General features: G+C 38.6%; 3 protein-coding genes across 4 annotated transcripts in view; 1 reads left to right on the top strand and 2 right to left on the bottom strand.

The window, feature by feature from the left end:
* The window catches only part of spock2 (SPARC (osteonectin), cwcv and kazal like domains proteoglycan 2), a 29,247-nt gene extending 17,910 nt beyond the window's left edge, over positions 1 to 11,337 (top strand). Inside the window, exons 3-10 of one of the 2 annotated variants that reach the window (XM_078931861.1) lie at positions 3,419 to 3,533; positions 3,883 to 3,988; positions 5,134 to 5,242; positions 5,322 to 5,465; positions 6,474 to 6,692; positions 7,364 to 7,426; positions 9,747 to 9,878; positions 10,389 to 11,337. In XM_078931861.1, the coding sequence (XP_078787987.1) occupies positions 3,419 to 3,533; positions 3,883 to 3,988; positions 5,134 to 5,242; positions 5,322 to 5,465; positions 6,474 to 6,692; positions 7,364 to 7,426; positions 9,747 to 9,878; positions 10,389 to 10,534 (1,034 nt within the window). In that variant the 3' untranslated portion in view covers positions 10,535 to 11,337. The remainder of the gene's footprint in view (positions 1 to 3,418; positions 3,534 to 3,882; positions 3,989 to 5,133; positions 5,243 to 5,321; positions 5,466 to 6,473; positions 6,693 to 7,363; positions 7,427 to 9,746; positions 9,879 to 10,388) is intronic. The other variant, XM_004077112.5, reaches the window with a different exon arrangement.
* Positions 11,338 to 12,189: 852 nt separating this feature from the next.
* tysnd1 (trypsin like peroxisomal matrix peptidase 1) lies at positions 12,190 to 15,407 on the bottom strand. Its single transcript, XM_004077360.5, has 4 exons — positions 14,132 to 15,407; positions 13,883 to 14,013; positions 13,618 to 13,803; positions 12,190 to 13,454 (listed from the first exon to the last, which is right to left on the bottom strand). The coding sequence occupies exons 1-4, from the start codon at positions 15,190 to 15,192 to the stop codon at positions 13,252 to 13,254; spliced, it is 1,581 nt and encodes a 526-aa protein (XP_004077408.1). The 5' UTR covers positions 15,193 to 15,407; the 3' UTR covers positions 12,190 to 13,251.
* Positions 15,408 to 16,432: 1,025 nt separating this feature from the next.
* On the bottom strand, positions 16,433 to 20,448 carry sar1ab (secretion associated, Ras related GTPase 1Ab). The gene is made up of 7 exons (XM_020709554.3): positions 20,316 to 20,448; positions 19,126 to 19,204; positions 18,536 to 18,655; positions 18,384 to 18,449; positions 18,191 to 18,294; positions 17,974 to 18,105; positions 16,433 to 17,522 (listed from the first exon to the last, which is right to left on the bottom strand). The coding sequence occupies exons 2-7, from the start codon at positions 19,181 to 19,183 to the stop codon at positions 17,406 to 17,408; spliced, it is 597 nt and encodes a 198-aa protein (XP_020565213.1). The 5' UTR covers positions 19,184 to 19,204; positions 20,316 to 20,448; the 3' UTR covers positions 16,433 to 17,405.
* Between the last annotated feature and the right edge of the window lie 31 nt (positions 20,449 to 20,479).

The raw sequence follows: 20,479 nt of genomic DNA, 5'->3' as shown, positions 1-20,479 counted from the left end.
CAAGCCTGAATTCTTTGCTACCTGGAAGTCCAGATAGCTCCGATGACTTTGAAGAGTGAGTGTATAAATAGAAGATAAGAGGGGTGATGATGAGGATGTGGCCTGAGCTCTGCATCCGTTATCCTGGTTTTGCAGGGATAAACCTCATGCAAATCTGGATTGGATTAAATTGAAGCCCTGGCGGGCCTAATTAGGAGAGGTCTACCGCTGCAGGCATTAGTTTAATACCAGAGAAAGAGTTTGAATATTTTTTTTTAAAAAACGAAAGCAGGTGGCCAGTGCTGCAGGGAGTTTATGGAGAAGATATTTATGAAATGTTGAGCATACAGAACATGGTATTTGTTTGCCATGAGGATGTCAATTCTGGAAGACGAAGGAATGCTGAAGAAATTCTTCCCATTTGAAGAGAGGAATTCGTTTAAAGAAAAGAAGTGTTCTCAAAAGCAGCAGATTGAGCTGCAAATCTTAGTCAGCCCAGAAATGATTCCCAGACCACAGAGAGCCTGTTGCTATGGGAACGTCATCATCGCAGGCACTGCTTTAATCCGTGGAAGCTTGTTAAGTTAACATGAGGCTCCGGCAGCCACCTTATGCTTCTCTACTCACAACACAACACTGTGCCAGCATTGTAGCCATTCTCTACAGATAAGATTTCTTCACACTCGTTTTTGGGGGGATTTTTTGCTGTTTGGAGGCGGGATTATCCACTGCTTCTTTTCATTTCTTTGGCAAAGCTGCGAGCTAAATTCATTCCAGGCTATAGTTTTTGTTCTTTACCTACTTTGCTGCGTCTCCTCCTTCTAGAAACAGTTATTATTCCAGACTTTAAGCAGTGCTTGTCCCTGATTTTTCTGTGCATTAGACGGAAACAGCCAAATATTTAACCTGAAGGCAAAAGAAAGGCACCAAAGAAAGAGGCTAAAAATGAGAAGGAGCACAAAAACGAGAGGTGTTTGTTACACACGATGTTCAGATATGAGGCAACCAAGGATACTGCTGACATTCTAAAAGGGTGAGGAGTCTCCATTTGGGCGTTCCTGCATCCGAGAAACCGTTTCTGCAGCAGAGGCAGTCAGTTGCAGGCCCCTGACCCTGAAAGTACTCTATTGTTTTGGATTTGCCCCCTTAAACCAGATATCTGGCAGTTTGCTTCACTAATCCTGTGAAATCTGCAACATTAATGTATTCATCAGCTGAAAAAAAAAGACAAGATATGGGATGCTAAGCCCGCCTGCTTAACGATTATAGCGCCATAAAGCAGGATGCCGTAAGAGCAAGAGCTGAATGAAAGCATGATTTATAAGCAGCTCTGTCACACGGACAAAAACCTGCAGTTGAGCCATGTGCTGATGGATAGAGTAGGCGAATAAAAAGTCTGCAACAGTGACGAGAATGAAGGCGACATCCAAAGGAAACTCCAGCAGTTGTGCTCAGACCAGACAGCTGTGACATATGAGTGTGTGTGAAGGGCCGACGCAGGGGTTAGCCGCCACAAGAGAGTATGATGGATGAGGCAGAGTGAGGGAGCAATCCTGGATTTAACCTAGATTATTGGAGGCATTTGTCTAAACAAGTCAGCTAAAATAGAGTTTATTACGTTAAACAAATCTTGTGAAAAAACAGACTTCATACCCAACAATTGATGCAAAGGTTATTTTTCTCAGCAGTTGGTTAGTGTGGCAAAGGCCAATTCAAACCAAACAGTTTACATATTTTGATCAAAATATCTCCAGCTTTCATATTAGCTGCTGAGATCGGATCAGTATTAGTGTGACCAGTTGCATCGTTGAGGGATGTCGGCACTGTTCTCACAACAGCAAAACAATAAGAGCTGTTCTCTCTTATTGCACTGCTGTGTGAGAGCAGAACAATAGGAGGTGATTTACGGCAATAAGAGCTCACTTTAGGCCTCTCATGATGTGGACATAAGTTGCTGCTGCTGTTTTCTGCTCCCCTGTTTTCATCTTCTGTCAAAACTCAACAGCATCCTTCAGTGCTGACACTGTACTAAATCAAATGTTGAAATCACTTTTTCTATGGTTTTTGTTGACTGTAAAAATGGCTCTCATTAGATGATGATGTATTGTTGTAAAAATGTGTTCAAACTATTGAGATACTCTCTGATGCAGAAATTGATCTATAATGTGTCTTGGTGAATAGAAAGATGAATTAGATGATGAATTTGTTATGAGAAATTTGCAATTTTTAAAAAGTAGAGAAAGCATCTGCAACTTAGAGCACATTTGGAATCAAGTTTATCAATGAATTACATAGTACGTAAAGTGCAATTTGACTAAATGTGACCATTTAAACTATTTAATCTGGTCTACCAAGATGGAATAAATTCATAATCCTGATTAATGTTTGTCTTGTAATTCTGCTGTCTACAAATAAATTGACCTTTGCTTAGATGCAGGTATAAGTTATTTTGCATTCATGTGATGTTGGAAGATTTGTTATTTTTCTGACGTTTTTCAAGTCAGATAGGCATTTTTCCAATCATTCCAATACCACATGAATGCAGCATTTCACTAAGTTAGCATTATTTGCATCATTTGACACTAAAATGAGAATCAAAGTCAGCTTTAAAATAAAAACTAAAAAGTGTTTAGCTTTAAAATATATATATCACTTTTCATTCAAAATTAAAGCATGTTTTCATCCAGATTCCATATTTTCTTTTTCTAATGATCTGGATTACCACAACCCTCCACAGCATGCATCAGCCCTTTGGTTTGGCCCTTCTGTCAAATTTCCCTTTGAGGCCCACGAGTCAAAAACTTTGCCTACCCCTAGGTTTTAGACTTTACAGACATACGGATTTTGTATTTTCAACCCAGTTTAATCACACAAAAGAACTTGTTTTCATGAAGACTGCTTCAATGATACAATGTTTGTAGAGTGTTTAGAATCAAGTTTGGAATTAAGTTTTTAAAATTTTTGATAATCAAGATGTTTATATTACATTACTATTGGCGTGTTTTCTTTGCTGCATGCTTACCCAAGAAATTACGGATGAAGAAAATCATCCAGATGTTGGTGAAAATATCCCAAATATAAGAGGTAGCTCATGTGCAGCATCTGTTTGCACTTGGTGTGTCTTTCCTCAACCGCTCTGCGTGTCAGTGCATCTCAGCTGCAAGTTACACTCCAAACACATACGCTGAAGCTGCTAATTATCCCAAAGATGTTTAGTCACATACAAAACACCAAAAACTAACCCATTATGCTTCATTCTGTTTTTTGTTTTTTATTTAAAGTCCCATTCAAATATTTTTTTCTCCTTTATTGATCAAATAATGCTTCAAGAAGCGACATACACACAAGCAGAGGGTAAATCAAAACTGACCAATGCGCTAAGAAAAAATGGAACCAGTTGGGATTCTGCAATGTGGACTAATTTAGTTTTTTCTCCCAGATGTAGACACCACCAAGGACCCTTGTCAAAAGGTTAAGTGCAGCCGACACAAGGTGTGTATTGCCCAGGGCTACCAGAGAGCTGTGTGTGTCAATCGTAAGAAGCTTGAACACAGGTGAGTGTTTGTGGCCCATGAGCAAGAACTGACTAACTCCTCAAACACACAGATAAAAAGAAATGCTCCTCATGTAGACTCACCCGGTCAACTCATGTAGTTTACAGGCGGTGCATGGATGTGTTTTGCTCCAAGCCAGTCTGGGAATAGAAAAACCTTTTTTGTGCATCGGTGCAATTCAACTTCCCGCTGTTTAATGATAAGCTAATACATTCAGACAGCATGGAGGAGGCTGTTTGCGTCATGCTCCCATGCTTAGGTTGAACCTGCTGCGTCTGAGTTACCACTGCAGTGGCTGTCCCAGCTGGACAAAGTGAGCTGAAGGGTTTGCGTCTCTGCTGTCTCACAGACTGAAGCAGCCTGCCCTCCGCTCTCCTGATGGAAACTGTCAGCCCTGTCCCATCTCCTCCACCGGGCCTGTGTGCGGATCAGACGGTCACAACTATGCTTCAAAGGTATAGCAACACAAGTAAATCTGTAAAAATCCTTATGTAAAAGAAGCAATACATTTAGAACTGGATACAAAGTGTTGCAGTTTTGCAGGAAGAAACTGCAAATGCTTCCACGCTTATTTTTGGGTCATTTTTGTCCGATTTTCCTTTTCCTGATGCATCAAACCTTTTTTAGAAGCAGACTGTTCTAGACTGCAGTGAAGCATAAGCACGCATTCATAAGTCATGTAGAGTTTTGGTCTTTTTTACTGAGACAGCAGCAGACCTCCCATGAAATGTGCTGCATTTATGGCATAAAAACAGTAAAAATAACATTTCCAGACATGCCTCTGCATCAAAAATACCTTTTTTTCCTTTCAACAGTGTCATGATCCTTTAAAACTTGGCTTGTACCTGAAGTCCCATTTTCCCAACTGCAACCTGAAGCAATTTAACTTATCTGACAACAAACATTATTCCTATTTTTTATCATCTGAGGTAACTCCTGCCTAGAAAAGTGACATTTATTTGTGCAGTTGCTTTTTTAACTTACATTTTATGTAATCCATTCTGATTGTCTGGCTTTTTTTTTGTTTTTTTACGCTCTGTCAAACTATAACTGTAAACAGGTACAGAAGCGGATGATTATTTTACAGTATTGAAATTGATTGACATCAGCCTCAGTGGTAATGCTGTGAACATTATGTAAATATTTTTGTTGATTCAGCATCACATAAACTGATTAAATAACAATTTATATTTAAAGTAAGAAAACATAAATAGATTTTTAAAATAAGTATTGTGACAAAAATTGCATGCATACTGCAGGGACACTTTTCTTACTCTGGGCTTAATGGTGTGTGGAGACTCCCAAGGGAAAAATGGAGACAAAGAGCTGTGATATGTGACCTCAGAGGGACCAATTGGTGGCTTGTGGTGACAGAGTCCTATGTGTTTATTGATTAATGCTTCATCTTTTGGATTTCTGTTCCTGACCTTGTTTGTGAGCAAAGGTTTGGTAGATGCGTTTTAAAATACGTCTCAGATTTGAATCAAGCCTTCCAGTTGCCTCATGAATATTTGATCTGTGTTTGGGCAATAACTCATTTCACCTCACCTTTGTGTCCCCTTGTCGGGGATGCCGGTGGGTTTTTGTGTGTGCGTTTCAGTGCAAGCTGGAGCAGCAGGCGTGCCTTACAGGGAAGGACCTCACCCTGAAGTGTTCAGGTCTGTGTCCTTGTCCAACGGCTGCTCCTACGTCCAAGGAAGGCAAACATGGTTAGATCTGATTCCTCTTTTTTCCTCTCACTTGCACAATCCATACAAATAACTGCAATGGAACAAATTGTTGCAACAGCTGTAACACTGGTTTACACAGAGGGCTGCACTGGACAGGATCTGTCTGATCTCGGCGAGCGTCTGAGGGATTGGTTCCAGCTTCTGCAGAGCAATGCTAAGCAGAATAACAGTAAGGCTGGGGCCAGATCCAGCACCACATCAGGTTAGGATTCATCCTGGGCTGTGTTTTAAGGTCTAATAGACAAGATTTTTAAAAATGCTTCTGCTGCTTCTGCAAAGAAAAAATAATTCAAAGTCCTCTGTTTAGACCTTTAATGCTTTATTTGTCCTTATCTGTGCAGATTACATAAGAATATTAGCAGATTATGGATGCATGGGTAGATATGCAGCCCTATAAAGTACTTTATGGAGAACTCACCACTGCTTCTTTGCTCCTAATTGAATCATTGCTTATTCTCTTAACTTTTTATTCCTTTTCAAAGTTAAACGTGATTGGGAAAATAAAAGAACAAATTAAATAAAAAGGCTGAATAGCAATATAAAGAAAAATTTCAATCAAATGGATGAAGTCCCGGAACAGTATTACCAAACCACTATGCATCTATATCAAATGCATAGTTAAATTACACTGGTATAAAATATATCATGTTTCAGGTATTTATTAAAAGGAAACATTTGCTTTATTTATTTACTGTGCTTATTATTTTATTCATTATTTGTTCTCAAGACAGAGATTTTCTTACAGGAAATGCGTAAGTTATTGTCCCTTAAAACTTAAACTGTCTTTTAGTTTAACCTAAAATTAAAAAACAAAAAGTTTTTTTATTTTTTTGCAATCTCTGACATTCAAAGAAACAATTAGACTTTTTTTCAAATCAAGTTTAAAAGAATTCTTCATAAAGACTTCAAGTTAACATTAAAATATTTTTGGATGAACATTTTGGAAACATACAAAACCTAAATAAACCTTCTGAAGTTTTGAAAAGCAGAATCAAGTTCCCAATATTTTAATTAAAACACAATTTGTTAGAGTTTTTTTATTCATATTTTTAAGTGATGATAAGATGCTTTTTTGCTCTAAAAAGTCAGCTGCGTATTCAGTAAATAAATTCCCTCTGATATTTTCCAGCATGCTAACTCAGGCATGATTTTAATTTTCATTTGTGCGGCTACCTCCTGATGTTGATGCTTATTGTGTTTGTCTTGGCAGTGCTGGACAGGAGCCTGGTGGCCAGCTGTAAGGACTCCATAGGCTGGATGTTCTCCAAGCTGGACACGAATAATGACCTGTATTTGGATCAGGCCGAGCTGGCTGCCATCAACCTGGACAAGTATGAGATCTGCATTCGGCCCTTTTTCAACTCCTGCGACTCGTACAGGGATGGCAAGGTCTCCACAGCGGAATGGTGCCTCTGCTTCTGGCGAGAAAGTGGGTGTAGTGTGAGGGTTGCATCGACATATTCTCATGTTCCAACAGATGTTTTCTTTTTCTTTCTTTTTTTTTCCTTTTTGAGGGGGGGCACTTAAATTTCCAGGTCCTCTGGGCTTCCCGTGTCCGTTCTAGTCAATCATTTATCTTTCTATTCAGCCTCCTGTCATTTGATGTGGTGAAGTGGTCATTCATATGCATAGAAAACATCCTTGTGATATCTGCCGGCCAGATTCTCCGCCTGAGATAAACCCCAGGCCTTTTTCCACAGCGAAACAAATCGACAACATCTCTTGTTATTCACTCAAACCAAGCAAAGACGGCATTGCTGTGATGAAATGCCTCCAGAGGATTCTGGACCTTAATGCAATGATTTGCACTAAACTGCCAAATTCCTGCTGATCTGAAGTGCTTGCTTTACTGTTTTTTGCCATCTTGTATTATTTTTATTTACACATCTTCATTTGAATATAAAATTGACCTCGAGATCCAGAGCATTCCAGAAAGTATGTTAAAACTTAGACTGAAAATATTGAATAAATAGTGTGAGATATTTAAATGCACTTTTTTTCTGACAAAAATACATCAAATTTAAAAACAAAAAAAAGATAGATTACAACAATCTTTGATTATGTTGACAATTTGCAAACTTTTTTTTTTTTTTTTTAAAGAACCACCGTGCCTGGCTGAACTGGAGAGGATCCAGGTCTTGGATGGTGGAAAGAGAAAGTTTGGTAAGTATTCATTTTATAAATTGTAACCATGGTTTTGTTTTTTCCACATGTCATGAGAATGTGGGCACGAGTGTCCGTTCCCACTGCAGATTTGGCTGCATGACTGTGCTCTGAGTCAATACTGTCCAAGGACACAGAACAGAAAATAGTGGGATGGGGGGTGGGGGGTGGCTGTCACTAAGAGACTCTCAGATGTTCCCATGAAAGATTGGATAGTTGTTCACTCTTAGTCTCATCCTTCTCTTCTCTACACAGTATTTTAACCTTCTAACACACTCAGCTTTATCTACAATAAATGCAAGTGACAGCTTAGATATTATTTTAACCCCCCAAAAAACCTAATATATTTGTTTTGTTTTCCTCTTTGATGTATAAGAGAACAGGACCAAGCAAGTGTGACATCACCCATAGAAAATGATTTACTTCTGGCTCTAAGGAAAATAGGTCAATTCAGTTGCCATTATTTAACAAGACAGACTTTGTCATGTTGGAACCAGACGGCGTCAGTAAGCAGTGACCAGTCCAAGTCAACTCTCTCCAATCAGGAGTGAGCTTGTTGGAAGACCACACCCCTACTTCTTGAACACAGGCTCAGGGAAATCTGTCAATGAAACGTTTCAAACTTTCAACGTGAGACCACATACCTTTATTGAGGAATCTGATTGGTCAGTTCATAAATTGAATAACAACAGAAAATATATAATGAAAATGAGTTAGGATTAGCAAAAACATGTTAAAAAAAAGAGGTTGCAGAGCAAGAATGGTTAATTTGACAAATATATTGACTGAGTAATAGCTGTTTATTTCTCAATAAAAGTACATTTTGGCTACTTGCTGTTTGGAATGCTAGTCTATAATTGTGCTGCAATGTTACATCTTCTCTACAGAATAAGGTTATAAATGCTGTGATCTTATTCCTTCAAATCCAGAACTTGTATGGATCCATATGTTAACTATGTTTAGAAAACAAGCCACTAGGGCTCAATTTATAATTTTATCAAGTAGGATTTGAACTTCACAATTTATTGGTTGATTTTGCTTGTATGCTATATTCTGCTCCACTTTTACTTCGTTCAAATCAATAATTATGGTCAAATAAAATGTATGCAGTCAAGTGATGAATCAAGAATCAAAAACATTTTTAAAACGGTACCAATACAAGCATCATTTTTTACGATGAGGAAAAACACATTATAGCACCAAAAGTCAATGAGATAGAAGAAATAAATCAGAAGCAGATTCAAACTATCAGCTAAATTATTAAAATGTACAGTTTATGACCAGAACTGTGTTTTATACTGTCTCTATGCCTGTACACTGGTAAACTCTCATCCACGCCATAATGTAGCACATTTGATCCCATAAAAATACTTACACCCATATATTTTGTTATTCAATTACATAATACGAAGCCCATCGAGATGACTGTTGTTGTGAAGATGGGCTATATAAATAAAATTGAATTGACTTGAATTGAATACTTCTTACACCACAGTTAGACAGAAACCCAAATGTGGATATTTATTCGCTAAATCGGATATCAAGACCCAATTTGGTGACAAAACTATTTTAGGGTAATTTTAACTCCTTACTGAAGCAAAAAGCATATAAGTAGTAAATGCAAAGTAAACATGCTAGCTGTTTTTTTTAAGCCTTTGGAAACTTCAGGTGGTGAAGGAGCCAACTCTCTTCTTTTGCCAGGAAAAGACTGAATTTCAAAAAGCTTGATCTCTTCTAATCACCTTATCAGAGAGGTTTTTTCAACACCATCAGATCTGCCAACCTGTTACAGCTGCAGTTATTAATAACAGGCTTACAACAGCCCATTTTTTGCTGAAAGCTCTGTTTTAAATTCATGTCATGTAGATTTCTTATTGTAACATTTCTAATTGGTAATCTCCCAATCAGTTAAAACTGGAAGTACTACATACATTAGCATTTGAAACATTTTTCTTGGTGCCATATGCAAGTGTTACACCCCCTTCTGTTTCTCGGGGTGCCTAAACACAGAACAAACAAATAAACCAAAACCAAATACGGCCACAGCCGTTACAGAAAAAAGGGATTTTTCAGAGCACAAATATAATTTTTAGCTAAGCTTGAATAGTTTGGATCATTCCATTGTCATCTGATTTGACCTATTTTGACAATTTTTCTATTAAGCCATATGTTTTTTTTGCATTTTTGTCGTCCATAAGTGCCATTGTGACACCAAATCTTAGACAGAATTTATTGAAATTATTTCTTTGTAGTTCAGACCAAATCTGTAGAATTTGTTTCTTAACGGCTTTATTTCTTTCTTTATGTTCTTGATTGGCAGGTCGATTCATCCCTAGCTGCAATGAAGATGGCTTCTACAGGAGGCAGCAGTGCGACAGGGGCGAGTGCTGGTGTGTCGATCAGAATGGAGGAGAAATAGCTGGATCGAGGATTCGGGGAAAGCCAAATTGTGGTAAGCTTAAAAGAAGTCAAATAATTTGTTGAATCTGAATTTCAGCGCTGACAAAAGTGAAGGAAAAGCAGAGGATCCGATGCATATCAACCCACTTCTTTCCTCCAACTCCACATGCATTTTCAGAAAAGGCCTCCTTTTCTAAAAATGCTCAATACTCCTCCTGCTCAATACTGAGGCCCGCTGCAGCACAGCTCACTTCAGGGACCAGAGGCACATTTATGTGCCTGGAGTCATTTGCATTCTAAAGCGCTGCTTGTCGCTGTGAGAAAAGTCTTTCAAGATGAATGAGGGCTGGCTGGACTGAACCTGCACCTGATAAGAATGGTTCCCCTGGCAGGGTTTTTAAATAGCTATTAAAATCCAAAGTCAAACATGTTCTCACCCTCTTTTTTTTTTCTTTTTTACTGTTTCTAAATTAGCCTCAGCATTTCTTATTGGAATGTAAGCTGCGTTTTTAACATGACAGCCAAGGTCAATCTACTTTATGTTTGCTCTCTCCTCTTGCAGATTATGAAATGGCATATTCAGGAGATTTCGGAAGCGGAGTCGGATGGGAGGATGAGGAGGAGAAAGAGGCAGAGGAGACTGCAGAGGAGGCTGAAGAGGAGGAGGGAGAAGTGGGAGAGGTGGATGATGGGGGATATATTTGGTAAATGCCCAACGTGAAAGCCAACCTCTCTACAGGAGCACTTCGATGGTCCTGAAAACACACACACACTAACAAACACACACAGATCCTGCAGACAGATGGACACGATGAACAGCTCACACTCAGAACAACACTTGCTTAGGGAAAACGTGAGGGAGAGGGTTTAATAAGCTGGGAGGTTGAAGATGGGAGCATTTAATGTTACAGGATGTTCTTAAAACGATCAAGGGAAGCGGAGATTTATTGCTATTAACCCTTCATGGGTCTGGAGTTGAGATTTTTGTCCTTCGTACGTGTGACTCCTCGTTCTTCTTTGTTGTATGTCTTTTGAACTATCTTTGAGCAGTTTTTAGCTGATGCAAAATGGAGGCTTTAAGAAGCTGCAGGTACTCGTCATGTACTTGCATTGAAAAAACTGAGCTAGTCTGGGTGCATTTCGGTGCTCCAACATGCTTTTCTCTATGGTTGGAAAGTATGTTGGACAGGAAGCCCAGTCAGAAAACAAAAAGAACACCCTTTGACTTTATGATTTTCATGTCATGCGCTTTGGCTCATATGTGACATTAGTGCTGTCTCCCTAATGACTTATTAAGAACAAGTTTCTCACAGATCACTCTTAAGCTTGTAATATAATGTGTGTATCTGAAGTCAGAATGTCCTCTTCTAGTCAATGCCTTGAAAGAACAGCAGAATGAAACTGCTTAGCTGACAAGTGTGCATCATGTCATTATGTGGATCAATTACTGTGTTTAATAAAAAAATGAAATTAAATAAAGGTATCTCTGTGGCTCAGCTGGCCACCATTCACCAGAGTCTGGCCTCTTTTTTTTAATTATATGTTTATTTTTGCTTATAAAAATATAAGCGTGCACCAACTGAATCAAAACTATTAAACTTTAATGAGATGTGTGCTGAGAATAGCAGTTTAACAGACACTTGTAATTGGCTATTCTCACAAATTAGAGCAGCTAAAAAACTGTTTATAAGCAGATTAAATTTCATATCAACTTGGGTCTTGTTGATAAGACCTTTGAGAGAGCAGCGGAAGGGAGGAATGATGGTACAAAGTAAGGTTTAAAAAGATTGGCAAAACTTACAAAAATCAACCTGACAGGAAACAACCAACCTCGGTAAGGGAGTGTTTGCACTATAATACTTGCAAATCCGTTGCAGCATAAACCATTTACCTGTATCAGCATGTACCAGGCAGCCTTTTCAGGAAGTTCTAACCACTTATACGTGCCCTTTGATATAGAAGGAGTTTAAAACATACATTTACTTCATTAAGACAGCTTAAAACACAAAGTTACTTATCCAAGTATACCTGTCATTACAATAGATTTACAGCTACCTATGTTAATTTCTAAATAAGAATATTTGGATTTGAGGGTTAGGTCTCCATAGCAACCTTTTATATTTAAGTCAAAATGTAAAAACAAAAACAAAAAATGTATGAGGAAAAATTAGTGCCTAGAAATGTCAGTGCATTAGGAATCATCAGAGGATGTGGATTTTCAAAGAAATTAGACATTAAAGTTAATAGCAGGTTTTTGTCACGACTGCAGGGCTGTACATACATTTGCCACATGGAAGCATGGTAGTTCAAATCCTTCATAAATCATAGGCATTGATAGATGAGAGGACAAAAGCAAACAAAGCATCTGAAACTTTCAACTTTAATTTATAGTTTTACATCAATCACGAGGGAGTGAACATCTTGGAGAGACTTCACTCAGGTAAAATAAACAGTTTAATCATTTTATTCAGCAGAGTCCCTGAAATCCACTAATTTTTTGCACGTGAATTTAAAAAGCTATTGTTTCCAACACATAAACCTGCTTTCCGTGTGACCTGTTCTCTGAGGAACAGATTGCAGAGGCACAAATCTTATTGTTGGCTTACTGCTCTCGGCTTACCTCGTTTTGCAGTGAAGTGGAGCTTATACCTATGGAAAAACCTGCAGAAATGAGATCCAGACCCCAGTCTGCCTTGCAGCACTTACCTATAGAAATTGTTCTGCTCATCCTTCTTGGGACATTGCTCAAGCCTCTCCACTCAAACCTATTCAGTTTGGGGAAGGTGAAATAGGAGCCCTGCAGTATTACCGGTACTACAATCGCGAGGGTTCAGGCACAGAAAGCCTGTCTTAGTCTCGTTAAAGCTGACAGTAACCAATTCTCTGGAATGCAATTTCTCAGTTTCACATTTCTGCGATAATGGAAATCAGTAAGAGTGATGCCCCTGTGGGTGAAACCTCAAATGTGTTTGGTGTGAGTGGATATGGCTGCCAACAGATGTCTGAACACCTGATACAGACAGCAGCCTTTTATAGGGACCCAGAGGGACCAATCACTTTTAGTAGCATGTCAGCCTGCAGAATATTCCCGGTGTTTGGTAAAAACAAACTTACTGCACCAGAGCGAGGCTGAACCAAAATATATTTGATGCTACAACTGTAGGTACTGATGTTTCACACATCCCACAGCTTTTTCAGACATGTTTGACAACACATAAAGCTACAAAAATCTGATTAATACACATTTATTCAAATTATTTTAAAGTGCATTATTCCAAAGTCTAATATTTTTTAATTTACTGAATACATTCAGTCAAACTGCGCCTGTTTATAAAAAAGTTATGGTAGTAAAGAATTAGGTTTGCAAAATGACAAATATTGACTAATATGGATTAATAAATTATTTAAAATCATCATAGTTGTGGTTAAAGTTTGCTTTGTTGGCCCTGCAGCCTCCACACTCGTCTGACTTCCTTTTCTGTGGTGTTCAGCTCCTTGAACACATTTATATCCATGGTCTGACGAAATTTCTGCAACAATGCCTGGAAAACCGTCACTGGAATGCTAAAATTGAGGTGTGGGTAAGTCACTTTTGCAGCCAGGTCTCTTGTGTTGCTGGACACAATCCCTAAAACGCATAAAACAACGGTATACTTTGTTCAAAATGTAAAAACAGCACTGACAACTACTCATAATACATAGCTGTTATTTTTCACGCTTTTGGATCAAAGTTGTGTTTTTCAGTGATATCCATGTGCCCCCTAGTGTTCAAACGAAGTATTTTTTTTTACCTAGCAGCTCTCCTGTTTGTTTCTGCACCACAGCACCCCCACTGGCGCCTGCTTGTACTGCACATGTAGTTTGGAGCATGACAGGCTGGTTATTCAAGCAAATGGCTTTGGAGAGGATCCCACAGGTCTGGGATGGCCCACATCTCCGACCCAACCCACCATAAGCAACAACAAGCACAGGCACACCTGAAAAGCACAAGAATCTGTTTTTTGGCAACAATTGCAAGCATGTGAAGAAGAGGATGATCCTCATCTGAAATCAAACCTGGATTGAAACTCTGTGACATGCGAGGGACCACAGCCTCCGGAACAGGAACTCTGAGCTCCATCAGAGCCAAATCATATGGGGATGATGCTTTAGTGCAAAAGATGACATCTCCCGAGACATCAAAGACTCTTGAAAAGCAAAAAGTTTCAAACCTCAGTCTACAATTTTTGTTAACACAAAAACATCATTACAGATGTTCAGAATTCAAAGTTTTCTTAATTATTGAATATTTAAATTTGCTCTCACCTGTTCATGTGGTGGAACTTCAGGGTGACAGCTGATTTCCCACTGACAACATGGCGACAAGTCACCACCAGCTTCTTGGTGACAAAAACTCCTGAGCCCCAGACGTTTCCACTATCAACAAAGCACACAGTGGGATACTGAACAGCTTTGGACTCCTGTCCTGTGGCAGAAAGGTGCAGGTCAGCCATTCCTGGATGGGGCCCTCCATTGCTGAGAACATTTCGGGCACCTGAGCAGTGGATGATGTTTTTAAAGATCAATTGAACGGAGCACACGAGTGTGAGGCCTATCCACTCAGTTTCTCTCCAGCCAAATGGAGACACGATCAGCCCAATGAGGCTTGCAGCGTCTGCACCTTTCACCACAAACAATCCTCCACCCTCCGTGCCGGGCAAGCAGCGAGCATCTGTAAGGATCACGGCATTGTCCTCTCCAGCAAGATTACTGATGATTCCTCTGCTGAGGGTGCTGATAAAAAGGTCTAAGCACAGGGAGCCAAAAGGGGAGCCACAAGCAAATACAGGGGTGCCTTTCTCAAGAGATAAGCTCTTTTGCCAGGGGATGGTCCCTGCAGAGCTGTCATTTAGATCTACTTTGAGAACTGCAAACCAGCTGAGGAACTGGGCATCTCTGGCTAGCTCCTCTTCCTTCTTGTCACCATGGAAACTCCACAGGTCTGCCTTTGGGAAGACCTCCAGGAAGGCCTGCCTAAACTCCACACAGTTCACCAGCATCAGCAGCTTAGATGAAACTGCCTGTGGTTGTCGGTGTGTGGAGTGAGGAGGTACCTTTTCCCGTGATCTCTGGTTCCAGTCTCGCGGAGAAGAAAAGCTGACGCGGATCTGAAGTTTGTCACTAAAGTTGTCTGGAGAAAGAAACCGTGGATCTGAAGAGAGACAATCTTGGTCTTTAATGTACCGAGAAAACGGGATCCCGGTGCTTAAGATGACTCCGGTTTGTGGAGAGACAAGAACTCCGCTGCAGCTTATGTGCTGTTTGTCAGAAAACGCCTCAAAAACCTTGATTACACAACAACAGTTCTCCACGTCTTTTAACTCCATGTCCGATGTCGCTAAGGCCGGGTGCACTAGTAATATTCGGAGAAAGTAAAATATGCACAGAACTGTTGCGGGTTAAGAAGACAATTGTTAACTCTAGCAATTCACAATTGATTGCACTTGTATAAAGCTCTTATTTAATCATATATGTTGATTTCAGAGCGTGATGATATAACAAAACTACTCTGGATCCAAACTTCCGGGTTGTATGTTGTCATTTCCCGCGATTGGTCACAATGTGTATAAATGTAACCAATGGCAAATGAGTGGAAAGAACACGTGACTGCTCACTTCACAGCAAAAAAAAAAAAAAAAAAATAATTGAAAACCCCAAACTCAGTTGTTTGAATGGACAATTTTGGCAATATATTGTATGTATTTTATCACACTTTCAAATTCAAATGATTGCACATTTGAAATAACCTTTAATAATTAATGTTAAGCAATTTAATGGTGTCAATATTTGATGACTGTCTTTTGGGGTTTTTAAAGGTTTGGGGGGGGGGGGGGGGGGGGGGGATGAAGAGATATTGAGATGGAATTATGATCTATTTCTACCATAACAGAAGAAATATGAAACCCTTTTAAATGTATTCCTTACAGATCAAATTTTACATACAACAAGTAAAAAAAGGAAAACAGCCTCCAAATACACTCCTTTAAATAATTATTTTCCTACTTTAAGTAATTGTGAAACACTTTGAATTACCCTTATAGAGGGTTTAAAAAATCTCTATATAAGTAAATGCCATTTACCATTTAATTAAATATTAACATATAGCCTACAATTTTGAAGTGCTATGTAAAGCGAGTTGAAAATGGGATTTTTATTGTTCAGGACACAAAAATTGATGACAACAAAATATTACACCGCATGGTTATTACTTTAGATGTCAAGTTTTTTCCTGTGTCTTTGCTATGTAGAAAAAAACACTAATATCAGCAAAGTTGTACACAATGTTGTATATTGGGGTGCAATTAGTTTTGATGGTACACTATCTCTTTCTCTCACCATTTTCTCTTAGTGTCAACCATTTCTCTCATGATGTGAACATTGACTGATGACTGTAGAGTAAATATAAGCACAAGTGTACAGTTTTCTCTGTGCTCACAAAGATACTCTTAACATTTGACCTTTTTCTCCTCTTCATAGGAGATAGCCTTACATGACTAAAATATATTGAAAGCATAGAAAAATTGTGAATTAATTTATTTCAAACAATAAATTAACAAGAGAGGATTGAAAAAAAGTTTTATTATGCCATAATATCCCACATGTAAAACAGTCTCTACATGTAGATGATAATAACCTCATCTGTAACGCGTACTTTTTGTAACATAGGTCATGGATATTTTATTGCAAAAAATAAATAAGATTTTACACCCAACAAAGAAATATTGCACTCTTGTTTTGATTCAGAGGCTTTTAATTAATCTAGGTTCAACTTGCAAGCAGTGCCTCCCCCACGAGTACTCTCATAATATCACTGCAGGTTACAGGCAGGAACTATTCACAAAGTACTCAGGTTATCCTTTCATAACTTCATTGTGTTTTTCTAAGTTTCAAAATAGGCTATCGTGGCAAAAAGTATTTAAGTCTGACATGTTGTTGTGTAAGATTCTAAATCCTAACAGTTGACTGTAACGATGTCTTCACAGTATCCATGGAGGAAACAGGCTCCCAAACCTACATTAACACATAATTCTGAAGAGGAAAAAACGTTTTGTTTTTGGCAGCAACTGTTGGCACTTTGAGACTGAAGTGACTTTGACAGAAGCGCGGTTAAATAAAAAGGCACAACACGTAATTGTGTACACAGAAGCACCGCTTCCATAGATAGGGCAAGTGGGAGGCATCCTAAATCTGTAGTGGCGACTTCTTCAACTGTCCTTCCCTGTAAGTCAACACCAGCATACAGAAATGATAACGATTCACAGCAACTGACATGGCTAACAGCATTTCCAAAACAGCCTAAAGACAAAGGTTTGGTTATTCTCTTCACAAAATAAAACAGACTGATGGTAGAAAACTAACTTTTGTGAAATTGTTTAAATTTAAGGGTATATCAAACTAAAACACCAATTGTTATTGGTGGTAACGTTACCATAAGTTTAGGTCAGTTTTAGGGGTGTGTGTCCTCTGCAGGTGTGGAGCATGGCATTGTGTACACAGAGAACCCGATTCGTTTTATTAAGGCTTAAAAGAAAGGCAAAAATCAGTCAATATACTGCGAGAGCCAACGAAAGCCATCTCCATATCCCTGTCTTTTCAGCACACTGCACATGAAAACTTCCAACGGCCTCAGATTCAGCTCCTTCAGTGACACATTGCCCTGTAAAGAAGAGAAATCATCTAAAAGCAAGGAAAGGAATTCAGTATTCATAAAGCGTTCTTCCCAGGTTTTAACATGTTAGAAAAAAAGTGTCTGTAAAGGTCAGGTCAGTTTTTCACACATGAACCGTCCTCTACCTCAGTTTTCTTGTAAAATGTCAAGTAATCATCAAGATTCCTTGAATTTTTATTTACTGAGGTAAATTTCTTTAAATTGTTTTGATTGTGACAGTATATTTACCAGTCCTTTTTTATCCAACTTTCACAAAAAAAACTCATTTTTAAGGAAATGCAAACATCTGCATCAGTGAAAATAAAACAACAGTTTTCTTCTCTATGCTCCAAGCTAATTTAAGAGGCTTTATCACCCACAATGCAATGCTTTACTGTTGTTTTTTTATTTTTTTATTTTCAAGATTGGGACCAATCAGGAAATCCCACTTGATGTTTACCTTTCCGGTTGTGTGTCCATGAAGGCCAAATAGTCCTCTGAGGCCGTCCTCACTGATGGCTTCTGGTCGGTCTATCTTATTACCCAATATGAGAACTGGGATGTTTGCAATGGTTTCATCTGTTAGCAAAGCCTAAACATAAACAAAATGAGTGCAACAGCCCCTAAATGGACAGCTGGTAATAGGGATTTAAAAAAAAATGTGATTAATAACTCACATCAAGCTCAGTTTTAGCCTCCCCTAGTCGCTCATGATCAGCACAATCCACCAAATAGACTATTCCATTTATGGCAGGAAAATAATTCTTCCAGATCCTCCGGGCTGCGGGGAGAATTTCATCATGATTGTGGCACCAGTTTAGATTTCTGCAAAACTGAAGAGAGGCTCAGCAGAACACTTTTTACTCACACCTTGTGTATGACCTCCGAGGTCAAACGTGGTGAAGGTCATTCCAGCTATGGTCAGCTCCTCGGATGCTGATGGCAGAAAGGAGGTACTGCATTCAAACTGAATGAAAAAACGTAACAAACTAAGAGCTAAACTTATCAAACTCTAAGCATACTTGGGTATAATGTTGGATTGTGCTGCCCAAGTCTGTCATCTCTGAGCATCTGCAGCAGGGTGGTTTTTCCCGCATTGTCTAGTCCCAGAAAAACAAGCTTTCCGCTCTTCTTGTAGAGACCTTAAGAAAGGGAAGACAAGGAGGAAAATTTGAAAGGGGGTTTTACCCAAAATAACCCATTTTGAAATCAGTATAACAGAAAAAACATCAGAAATGTGTTATGTGGTCCACTTGGTCTTTGGTATGGTCCACACAATTTTAATTTTTAAGGGAAATGTTCTTTTATGGGTTAAAGACAGGAAATTTTTAGGAAAAGAGTGCATGAGAAACGTCACATCTATTCATTTAATTTAATAACGTTAAATTTCTAAGCCGAGATAAGTATTTTCATAGCCAAGATAATTTTATTATAGAAAACATTATATCAAAAATTGTAAAAATAAATGTTTTTAGCACAAATTATAATACAGTCTGTCTTTAGCCATTTAAAGACACAGAAATTGGTCATAAGCCTTTGTTCTGTAGCAGTAGAGCAGAAAAATTACATCACACACTTCAATGTAGTAAAAAAAACTGTTTTTTTACTGTACCTAATAGATGCAGGACACTGCTGAAGCCTCTGTAAATCCAATCCCATAAAAAAGACATTGGTACCTGCAATGCAAGACCCTACAAAACAAAAAATCAATACCTTGTACTACTTTATATAAATATTTACAATAAGTACTTATTCCAAAACATGCAAAAAGTACTTTTCCATCAGGTACACCCAAAAGTAATTTAAATATTAAAAAAACTATTTCAAGAATGTGAAATACAGTAACAACCCAAAACTGTTTCTGTGCTCCACTTTTAAGGTCTATCCAGCCCAAATAAATGACTTTTATTAGATTCTACTATCATGTCTGTATTTTTGTCACTTTCAATCCCCTTTGATGGGTAATGAAGTGGTGTTTTCCAAAGGAGGAGGTTGAATTTAAAAGATTTCAGCTGTGTTAGCGAATCCTGCTTTTAAGGCTTAAATAGAGTGAAATCGTTTTTCCCTGACCCTGGATTACTCTGCTGGTATGTGTAAACCCTGGGCAAACACACACCGTTTTACAACATGAGAGGAAATAATCCAAGGCAACAAGGGGTTTTTGTATACTGCCTGAAGAAGAAAGTGGTCGCTCCTTCCCACTGATGGAGCTCTGACTATTTTTATGTCAAGTTGTGGACAAGGACACTTGATCTGTGTCCTCAGCCCTCCCTGACAAACACACCAACACCTGTCACTGTGTGAACTGAATGTTCTTGTTGCTGTGAGCACTGAGGCCTCTGTGGCCAAAGCTTCCAGAAATTACCCACTTGTTTAGTTTATAAACGTTTCAGCTGAGTCACAAAGCACATAATTCCAATTGTATCTTCTATCTATTTAGGAGTTACAAGGTAATGTCCAGAGTTCGGTTCTTTCAACAGACCTCCAGCTATCTAAGTTTAGGTTAAGTTTATGTCAATTCTAATACTTACATTTCTAAGTATAATCAGGAAATAAAATAAAAAAGTAGCATAAAAAAGTTCTTGTGTAAGTTCTGAATTAATGTCACAACTCTGCTTATCATCTGTGCCGCTGATGCAGCAGAAAAGGTAAACAACGAACGTCACATTTAGCGATCAGGAGCGCACTGAAGTCCAGAATGGCTCCAATAAATCATTTATTTCAGAGTTTTAGCGAAAGTCCACAGGTGAAGAAAGACAGACCCAGAGAAAATGTGGAATTTGCAAAGTTTTTTCTTGTTACCTTTTTTCTCGAGTATTTTAACTCCTCGTCCGTTAGTTTTTTTTGTCCAAGCTTCTCGACCACCGACGAGCCCGAAGTCTGACAGTTAACCGGAAGTGCGTCATCAAGACCGCCTGAAGAAACCCTCGAGCACTTTTCATTCAGAGAAACCAAAAGTTCTTTAT

This window comes from Oryzias latipes, chromosome 15 (genome assembly GCF_053564925.1).
Source record: "Oryzias latipes strain Hd-rR chromosome 15, Olatipes_Hd-rR_3.1".
NCBI classification, from domain to species: domain Eukaryota; kingdom Metazoa; phylum Chordata; class Actinopteri; order Beloniformes; family Adrianichthyidae; genus Oryzias; species Oryzias latipes.
Note: the sequence above shows the minus strand (reverse complement) of the source record. Positions and strands in the feature narration are given on the sequence as shown.

Coding starts and splice junctions, on each gene's coding strand:
- tysnd1 (XM_004077360.5), bottom strand. CDS start 15,192: ATGGAGTTAAAAGACGTGGAGAACTGTTGTTGTGTAATCAAGGTTTTT. Junction 14,014..14,131: donor AAGTTCCACCACATGAACAG/GTGAGAGCAAAT, acceptor TTGCTTTTCAAG/AGTCTTTGATGTCTCGGGAG. Junction 13,455..13,617: donor ACAAACAGGAGAGCTGCTAG/GTAAAAAAAAAT, acceptor TATGCGTTTTAG/GGATTGTGTCCAGCAACACA.
- sar1ab (XM_020709554.3), bottom strand. CDS start 19,183: ATGTCTTTTTTATGGGATTGGATTTACAGAGGCTTCAGCAGTGTCCTG. Junction 18,450..18,535: donor CAATCCAACATTATACCCAA/GTATGCTTAGAG, acceptor TTCTGCCATCAG/CATCCGAGGAGCTGACCATA. Junction 18,295..18,383: donor CCTCGGAGGTCATACACAAG/GTGTGAGTAAAA, acceptor TTCTCCCCGCAG/CCCGGAGGATCTGGAAGAAT.